We start from the raw sequence: 17,179 nt of genomic DNA, 5'->3' as shown, positions 1-17,179 counted from the left end.
TCATGTTTACGTATAACTGAAGTTGCTTGAATGCTCAGATATTTATTTAATGGAAAATTACGTTGTTAAGCAAATTTATACTACAAATTCGTTAAAGTCAAGTTAAAAAACATGTTTATGTATTATGTTGTGTGATAAAGACGATTATATGACATTTCACTGTACTTCACAATTAGTGAAGAAAATGCATCCAACCCCATCTCACTAGTATAACTTAATATACACCAATCTTTTTAAGAATTTTGACTTACTTATCATTAAGGCCAAACATGTGCAATATGACTAAATTTTCCTTATACAAACATCTGTAATATGACTAATAGGTATCTCGATAAAAAATGCAAGCATTAGGTATATTAATTAAATGCATGACATATTTTACGATACACATAAATTATGATGTTATCTATATGATCACTTTTGTAATTTTAAATGATTAAACAAGCTAGTGGAAACACGAATCGAAATGTCTAGCAGCGCATACTCCTAACTATACCTTTTACCTGTAAAAGCACAAAAATCGAGAAACTAAGAGGAGGAGGCAACTTGTACCCAACAAACATAACATTATCATCCCAATGTAGTTGTCTGTAAATCATATTCGTATAACCAAAAAAAAATCACTTGCTTTAGGCGATTAGTGATAGCATTTAAATGGTTTGCCCCTCTGTCGGTCCATGAAGTAGCTCTTTTAGGTGCAACTCTGTCTGGTGGAGCAATTGAAGAAGATTGGCACTCTAATACCCATATTTCCACCGCTCTGCATGTTCTTAGAGCACTCTTTCATGAAGTGACCCTCTTGACCACACTTGAAGTAACTAGTGGGGCTATCGCAACACGTTCCTGGATGGTTCCTACCACACTTAGCACATATAGAAGTCCAATTACCTCCTTGTGCCACTACCTTGAGACTATGCATGTCTTGCTCTGAAGTCTTGTGAATTTTGATTATTGAACTCACACGTGCTCCTTTGTATAGGTACACTAGTAGATGATAAAGCATGTCCCTTTTGCTTATGTTGGAAAGATTTACTCTTGTCCGGACTCATTCCTTAACGTTTTATCTTTCTTGTTTCTAAGTTCTTCTCTATCCCTCAACTTATTCTTTTCAATCTGCTTTACTTGTCTGGATCATCAGCCTTGTTATGTCCATATTTCCTATCAGCTAAGCTGCCTTTGCTTATTTGCTTGACAAATGAGACAACCCAACAATAAACAAACTCATGATGCTCTTCATGTCAGCAACCATCTGTTGCCACCCAATGTTGATCTAATCTTAATATAATTATAGATTGCCTAAATGAATATTAGTTCTACTTTGATAAATAAAGTTACAATTATAGATTGCCTACATGAATATTAGTTCTACTTAGATTTTATAGAAATGTGCAATAGTGAGAGAGTAATTAATCAATGTATGAAGTAATTACAATGGATATTAATTAGCTACTCTCTCCGTTTTATAAATATTGACATGGTTTTACTTGACACGGATTTTAAGAGTATAAAGAATATTTTTGTATCTTGTGGTCCTAAATTAAAGTTAAATTAAACTTACAAAATTGTCTTTTGATATTGTGGCCTTAAACACGCCACGTGAAAAGTCAATGTTATTAAAAAAAAGAAAGAAGTCATTCTTTTTGAATCAGACTAAAAGAAAATGAGGTCATTCTTTTTTAAACAAAGAGAGTATTAGTTTCCTAAGACATAGGTTGATCAAATATCTATTTTCAAGAATATTATATTAATTTATACATTAATTTTATAATATTACAAATATTACGTAATTATAATTAGAACGGAAGGAATATTAAATAGAAAAAATATTATTTTTTTAAAAATTTTTTATATCGAGTCAAATAATACGACGGATGGACTAATGATGAAATGGTGTTGACTAAGAGACATAAATTTCCTTAGATAGATCCAAATGAGTACAAATGTCCACTTAGTAATAAAGTATTTCAACAAAGTGAAACGCCTGCCGGGTTATCTCGGCCCGTTAAATGTAAAAATCGCGGTAACAAATTTCAATTTTAGGGGTTTGGGACTGTAGGGTTTTGCATCGGAGCAATTTGGGAGAAAATTTTCTGCTGTTTCATAGCAAGTGAATCAAGTTTTATTGCACAGTACAGTTATTTGGGGGTGTTTTAAAGTAAGTTTCTTGAGTTGTTATCACTGTAAATTCTTGTTCTGGATTGGATTTTTTCTTTGATGTTCATGGTGATGTTATTTGGTTGATTTAACTGCAATGTTTGTGTTACTGACCGCATGCATGGTGTAAAAATTGTTTTTTTTTTTCACGATATGTAGAGTAGTTGGATTTGAATGTGTCATGTTTTTGCACTATTTTTGGTTGATTTTGTTAGAATTTTGGAACTTGAAGTTGTGTTTGGAAATGCAGTTTTTGGAAGTTTTTTTTTTTGAAGACCTGATTCAATATCTATAGCCAAACAGATATTTGATGGTAAATTTTCAAATCTATGGCCAAATGCTAGCTTAAAAGTTCCTTTTTGGGGGTTTATTCTAGTTCTATTCAAAAGTGATATACAAGTATGTTTCCATCAGAACAATTTAGGAGGAAGTTTCTGCTGTTTCATAGCAGTGAACATGTTCTGGCACATTACCGTCGCTTGCATGGTGTAAAAATGTTTTCTTTTCACAATATTCAAGGTTGTTACTTGTATGAAGAGCAGCTGGAGAAGCTGGACCATACTGTGCCATGTTTTTGCACTATATTTGGTTGATTTTGTATGTATTTGTCATGTTCTTGAGTTGAGACAGACTGTATATTTTTGTTTTAACTGTATATTTTTGTTTTAATTGAGTGGAATTGGATTCTTGAAGTTGAGCTAAAATTATGCACTCTGAAATTCCCCTTTTTTGGTTTATTCTAGTTCTTTTCAGAACAGATATACATTATTGAGTTCTGCTACTAAGTGAATAGTTCAAAGTAGAAATTTTCTTAAACATTTTTCAACAGCGCTATGCTGTACCCTCATATCTGAAATGTTACCATTCTTCAAAAAAAGAAAAAAACAAATGAGAGATGCTTTACCCCATATCTGCTGCTTAAACTTATTATGTTACTATTTTTATTTTTAACTAAGGATTTGTCTAGTACGAATAAAAATGTTGTTATGGAAAACAAGTGGGATCTTTACTTGTTCTGTTTTGTTTGTAAGTAAGCAAAAAAATATTATCCCAAGAGCATTTATATAGTAAAAATCTATCAAAATATCATGGGAGTGGGGGTGGCGGGGGTGGGATGGTCAGTGGGTGGGGATTGGGGATGTTGGGTTGGTGGGGAGGAGACAATTAACTCGGGGGGTCGTGGAACTTGTTTTTTTAGGGAAGTCATTTTCCTCATTTAAGGAACTTTTTTTCGTAGCGAAAATGTTTTTCAGAATCTTTTGACTAACCAAACCAAACGCCCCCAAAATCCTTTCAGAGCTTAGATGCTTGCAGCTAGGCTTTAGGGATAAGCTAATCTTGATGTTGAATAGTGATACCCTGATAGCAGACTGGGGATTGCTTTGGTACAAGTGAACGAACTAGATCCTTTTGAAATTTAGGTCAAAATAATTTGTTTTGTGATAATATTTTTTGGAACTGCAATTTGCATGTAGCAAAACTATTTGTAATTTTTCTGAGAGATGGGGCATGTAGTTGAGTTTTGGGTCGGGTAAACTGCTTCCAAGACAATGTAATGGTGGTTTCCAGGATAATTGTCTTTTACTGGATTTTCCAGTGGGCTTGAGCAAATTTGGATAAAGCCTTGTTGCAAGATGGCTTTTATTGTCGCACCCTTTTATTTTTCAGCATCAATTGTTGTCGGGGAGCATTATTTTTTCTGCATCAGATTACTGCATCTTTTAGTACTTGGAGTAGTAAGAATTGTCTGATGTAATTCAAGGTTTATTTGTCACAGCTGAAGATGGCCATTGATGCTGGATCCGGGAGCAAAAGTAGGGATAATTATAGTAATAACTCAAAAAACAAACTGGTTAGCAAAGGATCATCAAGTGGTGACCCGGGAAAGACAGATAGATGCACAAGATCGTCTGTTAAGGAAACCTCATCTAAACAAATAGATTTAACCCCTGTAAGTAAAAGGAAGTCTGAGCGCCTTGAGAAGCGGGCCCCAGCCCTGCCTCCTGCTAAGAAGAAGTCTGTGGGAATTGAACAACAGAACACTCCAAGCCCTTTAAGAAGGTCTGAAAGGTGCTCTACTTTGTCAAGATCAAAGTACTTAGGCACAGAATCCATTTCGTCTGGTATAAAGGAGGAGAAACGAGAGAAGATTGTGAAGAAGCTGACGATGGAATCTGAAAGTTCAAGCACTACCAAGAAGAATGCTACAACACCTATTGATTTAAAAAGGAAAAAAATGGATGACATAACTTACAAATCATTCAAAAAACAGAAGAAAGAAGATACTGCATCAGGTAGGGCGAAAGCCAATTGGTCCTTTGAAATTCTCATTTTCTTAGGAGTACTATTTTTCTTCTCCTTTTTATTGTCAAATTGGCGTAGTTCTTGAGTCAATCATATTCAATATATTGTCCTTCTGTCAGTATATGTTTATAGCAACATATATTTAGCTGTTTCTAGATGAACATGGTCTTGCTGATAGATTACATGTGGCACCTCTTAAGTAACAATTCGTATATTTTTGTTGGGTTCAGATGCTTGTGAAGATGATGGTACTGATGGGGAGCATGGTACTAAATCTCAATCTAGCCTGTTGCATGAGGCAGACCTGGTTGAGCCTGAAGAAAGAAGAATGCTATACAATGAGCAGAAAAGCCTCCATAACCATCTGAAAGCTGAGATGGCAAAACTTTTTGGAGTGATAAAAGTTTCGGTATTGACTTTTACATTACATGTCTTATAATTTTATTTTATTTTTGTTTTATTAGTTTCCTATGGAAGGGAATGCTAGTATCATACCTACAAAATGGTGTAAAATGCGTTTTACTCTGGGAAATGTAGCAAGGGTTAGTTGTCTGTTCAGGTGAGAGGAGTACGTCCTGGTTAACTTACCTCGGGTGTTAAGTAGAGCTTTGTTAGTGGTTTTAACAAAATTACCTGAGTAATAGAACATTTAGGAGAAACGTACTGGAATGCTCGTGTTTTTTGTTGTAACTCTTTCCTTAAAGCTCTGTATCATTCACTTTCAAAGACTAAATTGTTTCAGCTCCGTTTCTCTTTCCCATTCTTTGTTCTTTTTATTTGATTAAATGGGTGGGGTTGTGGGTGGTGGGTTGGGGCTGGTCTGAGATCTCATAGGAAAAACTGAAGTTATGTTTGTGATGTTTATAAAGGAAAATGAGAACAGTTATTCTGGCAAGATTGCCATACTCAACATTTAACTTGTAAGCACTCTTTCTAAATATACTAAAGGATTGGGAACCCTAGTCATGACCTCCCAGTCATTTACTTTGTGTTGATATGGCTCTAAAATCTAAATGCAGGAAGTAATCAAACATATGGCAGAAAAATTTCTGGAATATATTATGGAGAATCATCGCGTTAGTAGGGAGCCTGAAACAATTTTACAGGCCTTCCAGATATCTCTGGTTAGCATTTTTTTTCCTCATCCACTGCCGATATCTCTTTGCCTGTTTTTTTATGTTTCAATAAAGTACTTCTGACATATTTTGTATTTTAAGCAAGATGAATTTCGTTATCTCTCTTTATTTTCTATGCAGTGGAGGCTGTCTCTTAGAAACTACCCGAGACTTGGCAAATCTGAATTTAGTTATATTTGAGGAGATTCATATTCATTTAGCTCTTGGGACTTACCGACCTTTGGAAAAGCTATTGTATATTAAAATATATAGGATATTTTCGGGATGTAGGTTGAGCCAAGCTTAGATCTAGTAGTTAGAAAAAAAGCACTTCAATATCTTTAACCTTTCTCAAAAAAAGGAAGAGTACTTCAAGTGCCAATACATTTCTTTTGGGCATGGGACTATTGGAATGCATAGATTGGATGCTTCACTTCATAAGTGCTACTCCCTCTGTTTCAATTATGTCTTACTTTTCGTTTTTAGTCTGTTTTAAAAATAATGCCTCTTGCACCCAAGGGTGTGGCTACCTGGTGGTCAATGAAGTGGGTTGAGCACCGTGAGGTCTCAAGTTCACATCCCAGCAGTGACAAAACAACTAGATGATTTCTTCTCATCTGTTCTAGCCTTGGTGGATAGAGTTACTTGGTACCTGATGCTAGTGGGAGGTACCCTGTGGAATTAGTCTAGGTGCCGCGCAAAGCTTGCCCCACCACCACGGTTATCAAAAAAAGAAAAGAATGTCTCTTTCCTAATTTGGTTTTTCTTTACTTCTAAAATTCCAATAACACCCTTCCCATCATTACTGTTACCTATCTTAAAAAAAAGAACACCATTACCATCAATTATCTAATGCATTACATGGACACATTGGATTTAGAACGAGTCAGTTGTGATTCTTCTACCTGGTAGAGAAGTTGATGAACACTTATAAGTCAAGATTACAGCTTGTAAGATCTTTTCAACGCTTGTCACTTTTATATTCTTTCCTATTTTGTTGTACTTTCCATTCCCCCCACATTACAGTACTTGCTAGCCCATTAAAGGTATAGACAAATAGTTTCAACAAAGAATTTTCCCTTTTAGCATCACCATATTCGAGTGCAAGTCCATAACATGCCAGAAGATTGATAAATGTTAAGTCATAAGTTAAACATAGACTTAATATTCACAACTGTTATTGTGCATGAGTCTCTACAAATAGGATAAAACTACTTAGACTAAATAACAGTTGCATCTCTAAATGTCTGATTCTAATTAAAAAAGAGGTCATAGAAAAGATACAAAATGTCAAGGCTACAAAATAGGTACAACAAACTTTACAAAAAGGATGTTTTCCTGGTAACATTGAATTGCTTATATCCCATATCATCTTTGAAGTAGAGTATTAGCTTCATTGACTACATCAATATCATAACAAAGTTGAATCAAAAGATTTCTTCCTTCTCATTCTTGTCGTTCCTTTCTCATGTGTAACACTTTGTAGCTGTTCCCACCTTTAGCTTTCGTCACCTCAACCATGCAAGGTTGGAAAGTTAAAAACACGTGATTGAGTCGTTCCACTTTCATCTCATTAAAGATGTTTCACCCGCATTTATCCACTCATCAATAGTTTAGTCTAAAGGTGTCTTTTGATATTGAAATTTGAAGGGATCTAATAGCTCCAGAATTCGAGGTTTAAAACATATAGAACTGGATTATTGGGAGATTAAAAAACCATAGCGGGTACCAATTCCACCTTTTTGAACAGCTTCATCAAATTCTATATTTTTGACATTAATATCAGGTCTTGCATTTTGTTGTTGAATAAAAATATGAGCATTCGACTCTGGAAGAACGTTTTTGGTTAAGCAAGCCCTAGTGATATCTTTATCACAGATAATAGGTTTCATTTTCTAAGTACCTGCTACTCGATTTTTGCTATCCCGTTAGCTACCTCCTTGACCACAAAAGGAAAGATCCCTCTTTTCCTGAAAACTACTTGATTCCATTCTGATCAAATCTAGGATGTTGAACATCAGCCATAAACACAACTTCTGTTATGAAGTTCTTACTTTTGCATGATTTGTATATGGGTTGGACTCTTCTTGTTTATGGAGAAGGTAGTACTTTACATAATTCTTTGATAGGAAAAATCATTTTCATCACTGTTAACATAATTAAACATATCTTGGAACATTGAATTTGAATGGAGTGTATCTGGATCAATCATTGATAGACCAAAATTGTGAAGTTCACAAGTCTTAACATGCTCAATTTCTAGTGGTAAAGTAGTTTGTGTGTATGAAAGCTTGAGGAAAAGGGTTTGTCTCAGTTCATGACTCTTCTTGCAGTTTGAGATGTCTTTAAAGTAGCCTTAAATTTACATGTTCATTTTACGATAGTTGTGTTCTTATTCCTGTTAATTTACTGTAACTTTACAGTCTTGGACTGCAGCTTCAATCTTAAAGGAAAAGATTGACAAAGATGATATATTCTTGCTCGTAAAACAACGGTTACAGTTCAGATGCACTAAAGAAGAGGCAAACAATGTCTATTTGAAGCTGCGTTCCTTAAAGAAGATGTTCTTGCGGAGATCGGATCAGAGGGGTAATGCTTCAAGCTCTTCAAGATATTCTATATCACCAGTGAAATCTGTTGGAGAAGAACCATATAAGGAAAGCATATCACAAGCTGGAATATCTGCCCCACTGAATGTGGAAACTGATGTCATTGACAGGCTACAAGATAATGAGTTGAGTGGAGAAGGCACTGTGGCACCTACAGAAAAACTTTGGGATAGTCAAAGGGAAAAGGTGATTAAGGAGGTTCAATGTGGACATGGCAAACGAATGTCCATGCTGGAACAAGAGGAACATGAGAGAATTGAGGAGTTCCATAGAATCTGGGAGAAGAAAAAAGAAGTGCTAGAGGAGGAGCGCGGACTGGAGATAGCTGTTCTTCGCGCTATACATGGTGAGACTGCAGCAACGAAGGATGGTCAAAAATCAGTAGAAATTAAGTTTGCAAAGAAAATTGAAATGCACACACGCCTAAAGGATCAGCAACTGAAAGAGCTTGAGGCTAAATACTCTGCTATGAGGAATGAGGAAATGCAGAAGGTTTCATCGCAGCAGACCAGAGAGAACTCCTCTGATAGGGGCCATTATTCAGGAGACGAGATGGTGTGGTCGCAGGAAAATTTAAATGTCTCTGACAGTATTCCTAAGACAGCTGTCTCTGGTTTGCAGGGTGACATGGCAGTATCTGATGCACCTGCGTCTTCTCCAGATGCGTGCCATATTCTTCCTGTTCAATCTACTAATGTTTTAGCAGCTTCAGTTTCGGATGAGCTAGCTGACATCACATCCATGGGGAGAGCATCAGTTGTTGCTGTTAAGCAGTCCAATGAGGCCAGTAATTCAGGTGGCAGTGAAGAGGAAATTGCTTGCAAGGTTCCTCTGTCTCGCAAAGAACATACTGGTGAAGTTGCATCGGACAAGCGAAGTAGAGTCTGTTTGGAAGTATCTGAAGTTTCTCTTGATGAAGCTGTTGGACATGATAAATTATCTGAAGTAAATAATACTATTCAAGAATTGGTTACAGAAAATAATCCTTTGTTGCCAAATGTTGTTGAAAACCAGAGAGACGAAGTTGGCCCCATTGACGGAAACCAAATAACTCCAGAGGAATTGTCAGCAGACATGCCTTGTGTAGCAGCAGTTCCTACTTCAGATGATGCTAGTTCTTTAGCACAAAATCCAGTATGTTTGCTTTTGTGTTGACGTTTATGATGCGTGTGTTAGATCATCCTGTTCTCTGTTTAGGTTCTAAATCTGGACACAAGTTGTTTAAGGGTTTCCCTGAGCTAGTTAAAATAATTTTAATAGAGGATATGCATTCCGTATCAGTAAAGTAAGTTACTGTTATCTCAGGTGTCCTTTCACTTATATCTCCCAAAAATCGTGTACATGTTGTACAAGCACATGCATTTTCTTTCAATGAGTTATGGATATAATCAGATTGATCTGTTATTGATAGTTTTTCACTTCTACTGGATCAGGTAAATTTAGATGAATGTTCCCGGTCTTCAGGAGATAATGGAACACACAATAATGATTTGCCACCTGGTGAAAATCAGATTGAAATCCAAACTGAACCTGTTTCTGGATATAATATAAACAACACTTCTGAAGCTATTTTAGCTGGCAATTGTGAGCAACATCACAGAGTAGATGATGATGTTCCCATTTCCGCTCACCATACTCGCAGGGAGTCTGCACCTCAAGCCCAGGATGAAAGAAACTCTATTCCAATCCGTGGATCCTCTCCTTATGCAGCAGGACCTTCACATCAAGCTGTATCTCCAGTTGGGGACAATCTGGAGCCTTGTGGATGTGTTCAGTCAGACGTTAGGGTTACCCTCAATCAATCTTCCCTACCAGCAGTGAGTAGAGTGCATCCTCAATCAACTATGAATCCGTGTGTATGTTCTCAATACTGAATCTATGTACTTCCTAGTCAAGTAATCTCTCAGACTAACACTAATGTTGCCTTTGTTCAGGGATCCGTGCGTCCTGCCCATCAGATGGCCACTTGTAATTTGGCTCTTCCTTTCCATGTTGACCCTCTTCATATAGAATGGGAAAGAATACATAAAGAAAAAGAACAAGTGACAAAGGGCCTTGAGGATATGGTTTGTGACCAATATCCTCCATGATTATATCTCAGGACTCCATGCATCATACTATTAACCTGTTTTCCTCTCTTTGAACAGAAATTGCATTTGAGATCTGAGTGCAAGAAAGAGATAGAAGAGGCTATAGCACCAATCCGCAAGAAATATGATTTAAAGCTTCAGGAGGTTGAGGCAACATATCTTTTGAAGAAGAAGGAGCTTGATATGAATCAGAACAAAATTCTCATGAATAAAGCTCTTGTTGATGCTTTCAGATTTACATTCATGGATGTCAAAATTTCTGATCTTCCAGGTATACAGCAAAGTATTATAATTTTTTTGTATTATTTGTTCCTAAACATTAGTTGTATAGTTCCTGTTTACAACAACATACCCAGTGTAATCCCACAAGTGGGGTTTGGGGAGAGTGGTGTGTATGCAGACTTATCCCTACCTTATGAAGGTAGAGAGGGCTCTACATTTGCTGTTTACCAACATTAATTATGACATAGGGAAATTGTGTTGTTGACTTCAACTTTTTTGTGGCCTCTAAACACAAATATTGTTCTGTTCAGCATATCTACCAGCTAAATCTTCTTGATTAAGTCCCATTCTTGGAATGAACCATGACCTCTACGTCGCAGGCTTAATGTCTTTAGCCAAATTCTATATCTTGCTGAGGCCTCATGTATCTCAAATTACAACCCAGAATTCCTTGCTGTTCTTGAAGTTATGTTATTTGATGCCTCAGATTGCTAATTTGCTTATAGTAAACAAGTGTACTTGGTCTGTATCTAGTTCAAAGGCCCACATAAAACTCATTTTTATCTAATTATATAAGGATCGTGCATCACATGTATAATTTTCAGCAATTAGCACAACATGAAAAACTTGTTTTTAGTACAGTGATATGGTGGACCATTTGGAAGGAGAGAAATTCGAGATGTTTTGAAAGTGTTAGCAGTCTTCTGCATAGGATTAAAACGAACTGCATTATCACTTTTTGCTATTGGTGTAGTTCGGAATATATAGATGATCCTGTAGCGATTGTAGACATCTTAGGATCCTTGTAAGATGAGATAGGATCTAGAGATAGATTTTCCTTTTTTTTGGGTTGCTGAGCCTACTCAGTTGTAAGTAGTTCTGTGATGTAAATTTTTGGGACCAGCCTTAGTGCTGAAGATTTAAACAAAAACTTGTTACCTTTGTCAAAAAAACAACAACTTGATTTTAGTATCTATTGTTTCTTTAAGCAATGAAATTTTTTTCTTTCCAGTTGTGCCTCCTGGTTATGTGCCGCATCAAGATCAGGTACGGCAGCAGCAGAGTTTAAGATCTTCCCCAATGAGTGGTTCATCCTCAGCTCGCCAACCTGTGGAGGCCCAGCAGACTGTTGTCTCATCTTCGCCAGTTGCTAATTGTTCAGTGCAATCTGCAGAAACTTGTTTGCCTCCATTAAGATCTTCATCTGTTGCTGGTTCATCTTCATCTAGCCAACCTGCTGCTGTTAGTCGTTCAACCACATTTCCTGCAGGAAGTATAAGCAGGCCGCCGCCTCTCATTAGTGCAATCACTCCTTCCAGGGGTAATCATCGATTAGGCGGCGAAGTTCGTGCTCCAGCCCCACATCTTCAGCGTTTCAAGGGACCAACATCAACCCCTCTTAGCAGTCCATCAACCCTTCCTAATGGCATGCCAGTTCATCCACGACCCATTTACATGGCTGCATCTCTTCGATCAACACTTCAAAATCCAATACAGCCACCCATAGTGCAACAATTACCTGTAAATCTTTCTGATTCTAGGAATACGTCCTTGGACCTTGGACTTGGAGGACTGCCTGCTATACAAAAGCCATCTCTCTCAGCACGGGAACTGCTTCAAGAAATGGAGAATCGATCTCGTGCAAACAGGCCTAATTTTATGCCACCTTTACCAGATATCGACTGTAACTTTGATCCATTAGACCTGTCTGATTTTCATTCACTGGGCAGTGTACAGAGAGGTCCTATCTCTTCAGAGCCAGCTACTAATGTAAGTTGTGTTGTTTGTGTGTCCGATGATGACTGAACTGTTGAATAATGAAGTGGATTTTCTTGTGTATATGTGGGTCAGCTCTTCTATCTGTATGTATGGAAACTTCCTTTTTAGAAAAATGAAAAATGCAGAATGGGAAAGAAAGCTGTCAGAGGCATTAACAGAGGTCTAACCAAATTTAACCTTGGGAGAGGAAGCTTTGGGGAAAAATCTGGGTACGCATCTCTCCCCTCCACCTGCTCTATATTTTTAGGTTCATGAGTAACATAGCTTTATATGCTCCAATTATGTCTGTATTTATATTGGAATATCATCGTGTAGATTACGTATGAATCCGTAATCTACAACCTCTCAAAGGTTATCCCATTTTCAATCATATGAACCTGGAAAAATCACACGACATTTAGTATTTTTAGGGTCTTATGAAATAAAGTTGAACCCTAAAGTAGAAGTCTAGTTAGTTAAAAATCGATCCAAATCTTTTGTTACTCTTATATGTATTCAGAGGTGACAGTAGGACAAAGAAGCTCTTGATTATTTGTGAAACGTCTCATATAAAACTAACAAGGGTGTTCATAAATGAACTTGGCATCTTCTTATGCTTTTGGAAGTATAGATCGATGAAATTTCAACATGTGTCTTTTGGCGTGAGTCCAATACAATATGAGTCCAAAAGTTATGAGGCTAAGTTGCCAACAATCATTATCGTTTTCTTTAACACTAACCATTACTAGTGACTTTTCATCGTTCTTTTTTGTCCATTTTTTGTACCATTATCTTGCTTTAATTGTTGTCCACATCTCATTATTACACTACCACCAAATAAAAGCAGCAAGAGACTGCAACCAAAAGTTGATGAAATATTTGCGTTTGCTGTTTATCCTACTATCTGACATAATATTTTATTAATTATATATGTTTCCAAGACCTTTTGTATTCTTCTAATATTATGTTAATGTTGGCAATCTTCTCTTGGCCATATCTTTCGACTCCTTCATTTGTTGGCAAAGAATAGGGTTCATTTACAGCAGTTGCCACTTGAAAAGAAAAATGAGAGAACACATATCGTTACCTATGGTGTTACTCCCGAATACTGTGATTTGTATTTCTTCCAGGGTACCATTTTTTTCTTACATTTTGTGTCTTGTGTAATACCTTGAATTACTCAGCTACATCATAGAGAACATTGGAACGGGTGATAGGTTGACATTGAGTATTGTTTTAATGGATTGATAATGCAGCCAAATTATTGGTTACATAACTAATACTTTGATACTTCACTTCTAGATCCATGATAGGAAATGCCCTTTTGCACACATTTCTGACTCTTTCATAGGTTGCATGTGAAACAGAGATTTAAGTTTGACCTTGGAGAAAGAACATCTCACTGGTAAAGAGCTAATGAAAACAAACTATCTTTTCTCGCAAGTAGCTTACTAGCTTATACAAAAAATTATATTTATCACAACTGGGCAACCAAACTGAGGAAAAGTAAGTATGCCCGCTTTGGCAGTCATGTACATTTTTCGTGATGTACACTTTTGAATCTTGCTTATCAAAACAAAATTTCACGTAACTAATACATGTATAAGTTACTAGGGACTCTTCGTTAATATATGCAGGATCTGGAATAATTAATTCCTGCATAACTCTAACCAACAACCAAACAACCCCTTTGTGGTTTTCTTCTTTTCCCTGTTTCGTGATGATAAAGAGGTAATCCAGTTTCCAGTAAAGATTACCTCAAGCAGCAGCACAGATCAAGTGACTAGCTTCATGAAGGGTGTTATTTAATGTTGCAGGTGCCATTGGGGAAAAAAAGTTGTGGAGAGGCCTAACGGACAAGATTGCTGCCCTGCAAAAGCTAGTTTCTCCCCATGTCAAGGTATTTAATTGGCAGAACCTACATTCAGTGTATCATTTTTTTCTTAACAAGCCAGCTTCACTCCTTCTCTAGTTACTAACCTGTTAGGCCAAAGCTTCTCCAAGTTGAGGTGTTTAGCCAATATTTTTGGAGAACAAAAAGTGACTTTGAGTAGAAGCTGAAGATGAAAAAAGTAGCTTCTCTCCAAAAGTACTTCCGAAAAAATAAACCAGACTCTTTAGGACGAAAGACATGATGTCGGGTTCTATTATATTACAGCTACAACTCCTTACACGATAAAAACACCCTTGTTATAATAGTGAACGAGTTGGAGGCTTACTATGGTGTGGCACTAGAAAAAAAACTAGGGTGATTTTATAGTGTAAGGAGCCGTAGCTGTTATACTATTAGAACCAGACATCGTGTCTTTTTATCCTAAAGAGCCGCGTTGGTGTTTATTTCCTCTTTGAAAGTACTTCCTTGAAGTTCGACCAAACACTAATTGTTGCTCAAAAGCGTGTTTCAAATTGATTAGCCAAACACAATCTGTTTCTCACCATAAGTACTTTGCTGAAAAACACTAAGTTGATTTTAGAAGATTGGCCGAACATAATATAATGTCATAGTCATATATCCAATTCTCACAAGGAGGAAACTTTGTTGCAGGTTCAGGCACCTCCAGTCCTCCATTACTTGTCTAAAGAATCAAATTCAGGTTCGAATTCTCTATGCGTTGAAGTAAATAAGACGTATTTCTTGTTTCTTCTTTTCCTTTCAGAGTGCATTATCCACGTTTACTCGAGCAACAATGGTTCCTTTTTCATTTGCAGGCAAGGGTGGCTCAATAATAAGGGCCTCCAAAGACCTCCCTCCAACCCCAAATTCAGCTTTGCTCAAAAACGAAAACGCAGACCGATGATGCACAGAAAAAATTTGATCAGAGGTAAAAGATCAAATGAAGAACCAAAAGCACAGAGCAGACAAAAGATGAAACTGATGAAAGGTGATGTAAAATATTACCCTAAGACTCTTGTTTGAATGGTTGCTACGTGTTACTCCATAATGTATTGTGTGTTCTAAATGATTATATCGTTTTCTGTCGTTGCATAAAGTCGCACATTCATAGTTTGAATGATAAATCTACGGGAAAAGTAGGATACAGGGTAGATATCGTTTTCTGTCGTTGCATAAAGTCGCACATTCATAGTTTGAATGATAAACCTACGAGAAAAGTAGAATACAGGGTAGAGCTACTTTGAAAATGTAAGGTTTGTAGATAAAATATAATTATTAAATATTAAGTAAAGACATAATGAGAAGAAAATACTAAGGTAGTGAAGTCGTTGCATAAAAATGAGTTTCATCGTTAGCTAACAATGAATTTAAATAATGCGATGCAATATAATTTAACAATCAAAACAAATATTACACTTTTGTATTTATATTAAATAAAAATAAGCTCAAGTTCTCGAAACTGGAATGTTTTGTTTATGTTTATTGAACTTACATTACACCTAGAATATTTATTTTCAAATGTCAGCAATTCAAGATATAAAGTTTCTTATAAGATATTAAAAAGTCCAAAATTGGAATTTGTTTCCAATATAAAATACTTGCAATTAAATATAAAATGTCAACTCCTAAGGTTCTAGTAGCTTGAATTTATCGATATGGTTCAGCGGATGAGGTTGCTACTTCCATCTAAGGGCCCGTTTGGATGGGCTTAATAAAAGCAGCTTTAAAAAAGTACTTTTGAAAGTGCTGAAACTTATTTTTAAAATAAGTAATTATGTGTTTGGATAAAAGTGCTGAAGTTGCTATGCCAAACGTGAAAAGGGAAAAATGGAAGAAAGAGATGTTAGGGTTATGTGGGTAATTTGGAGATTGTATAAAAATATTAAGACAAAAAGATAAAAATGTGGTCAACTTAAAACAGGTTATAAGCTAAAAAAAAAAAACACCCTTACTCCAGCTTTTAACTTTTGGCTTAAAATAAGTTTTTTTTTAAACTTAAAATAAGTTATTTTGAGTATTGCCAAACAGCTAAATAAGTCAAAAATCAGCTTTCAAGTCAGTTTGACCCTCTAAGTGTCAGCTTTGAATATAAATCATTGTTAGAGAGCGTTTCTTCGGAATGAATTTTACATAACATGAATTCAAATTAATTTGACTCGTTAAAACAAAGAAAAGTTGAAATTTTAGATTACTCCACTTTTTAGCTACTATAATTAGAAAATGAGATAAAAAGATTTACCTAATAAAGCAGCTTTTGACCACCATATTTTACAAAACTAAATTTTATTAGAAGAACTCCAAGTTTTCAACTAAATCTTATATGACTATTCCACTTGTTGAATATACACTTATTAAAAGTTCCGTAGATAGATTCTTATTTCTTCTAACGTTTTACGAATTGATGGGGTTCGATATCTAAATAGTAATATTTTTTGGAAAAGAAGATTCAGATGAACCCTCTAATTATATGTTGGCTCCACCCTGTAATTCTACAAGTACTAATATGTATGCTAACTTTATATTTCTTGAAGATAGAAAATCAGTTTTTGATAAATCATAACATATGATTATTAGGGTATATTGTAAGATAAACTTTTTAAAATTCAAAGATTATTTTTTATTTAAAAATGTATAAATATAGTCACTAGTGATGTAATGATCACAGTGGTGGCAATTGTGTTCCCACAAATCAGTAGTTTTTGTCTACTTCCATTGAGCACTTTTAAGAAAAGTTTTTTTTTTTTTTGGGTACTATTTTATTCACTTTTTGCTACTAATTTTATTTTCTATTCATTTATATATAATATTTTTAAATGGAAACTCCCAAAAAAAATAGTTCGTGTTTTATAAATTAAATACTCAAATTTGAGGTGGGGTTTTTACCATTGAACAATAACATTTACAATCTAAAACTATATTATATCCTAATTATCAACATATAATCACAACTATTAAATTCTCTTTATCAATATAACAAAATTTAGTATTTAAAAAAAAAGTTGTAAATTAATTCCCATTTTTTCATTCTATAAT

At 35.6% G+C, this 17,179-nt stretch overlaps 1 protein-coding gene across 9 annotated transcripts; it reads left to right on the top strand.

Moving 5' to 3' along the window:
• Positions 1–1,888: 1,888 nt before the first annotated feature.
• LOC101249708 (helicase protein MOM1) lies at positions 1,889–15,242 on the top strand. 9 transcript variants are annotated; one of them, XM_010315125.4, is made up of 14 exons: positions 1,889–2,155; positions 3,932–4,448; positions 4,689–4,867; positions 5,478–5,582; positions 7,997–9,316; positions 9,616–10,038; positions 10,117–10,248; positions 10,330–10,543; positions 11,507–12,264; positions 12,399–12,482; positions 13,890–13,983; positions 14,070–14,152; positions 14,798–14,846; positions 14,962–15,242. In XM_010315125.4, the coding sequence occupies exons 2-10, from the start codon at positions 3,938–3,940 to the stop codon at positions 12,426–12,428; spliced, it is 3,672 nt and encodes a 1,223-aa protein (XP_010313427.2). In that variant the 5' UTR covers positions 1,889–2,155; positions 3,932–3,937; the 3' UTR covers positions 12,429–12,482; positions 13,890–13,983; positions 14,070–14,152; positions 14,798–14,846; positions 14,962–15,242. The 9 variants fall into 9 exon arrangements, with proteins under 9 accessions (XP_010313427.2, XP_025884225.2, XP_069146851.1 ...); XM_026028440.2 differs by having other exon boundaries at positions 12,346–12,482; XM_069290750.1 differs by lacking the exon at positions 13,890–13,983 and having other exon boundaries at positions 9,616–9,999.
• The last annotated feature ends 1,937 nt before the right edge of the window (positions 15,243–17,179 follow it).

Source organism: Solanum lycopersicum, chromosome 11, assembly GCF_036512215.1.
Source record: "Solanum lycopersicum chromosome 11, SLM_r2.1".
NCBI classification, from domain to species: domain Eukaryota; kingdom Viridiplantae; phylum Streptophyta; class Magnoliopsida; order Solanales; family Solanaceae; genus Solanum; species Solanum lycopersicum.
The sequence above is the reverse complement of the archived record's forward strand: the minus strand, read 5'-3'. Positions and strand labels throughout refer to the sequence as shown.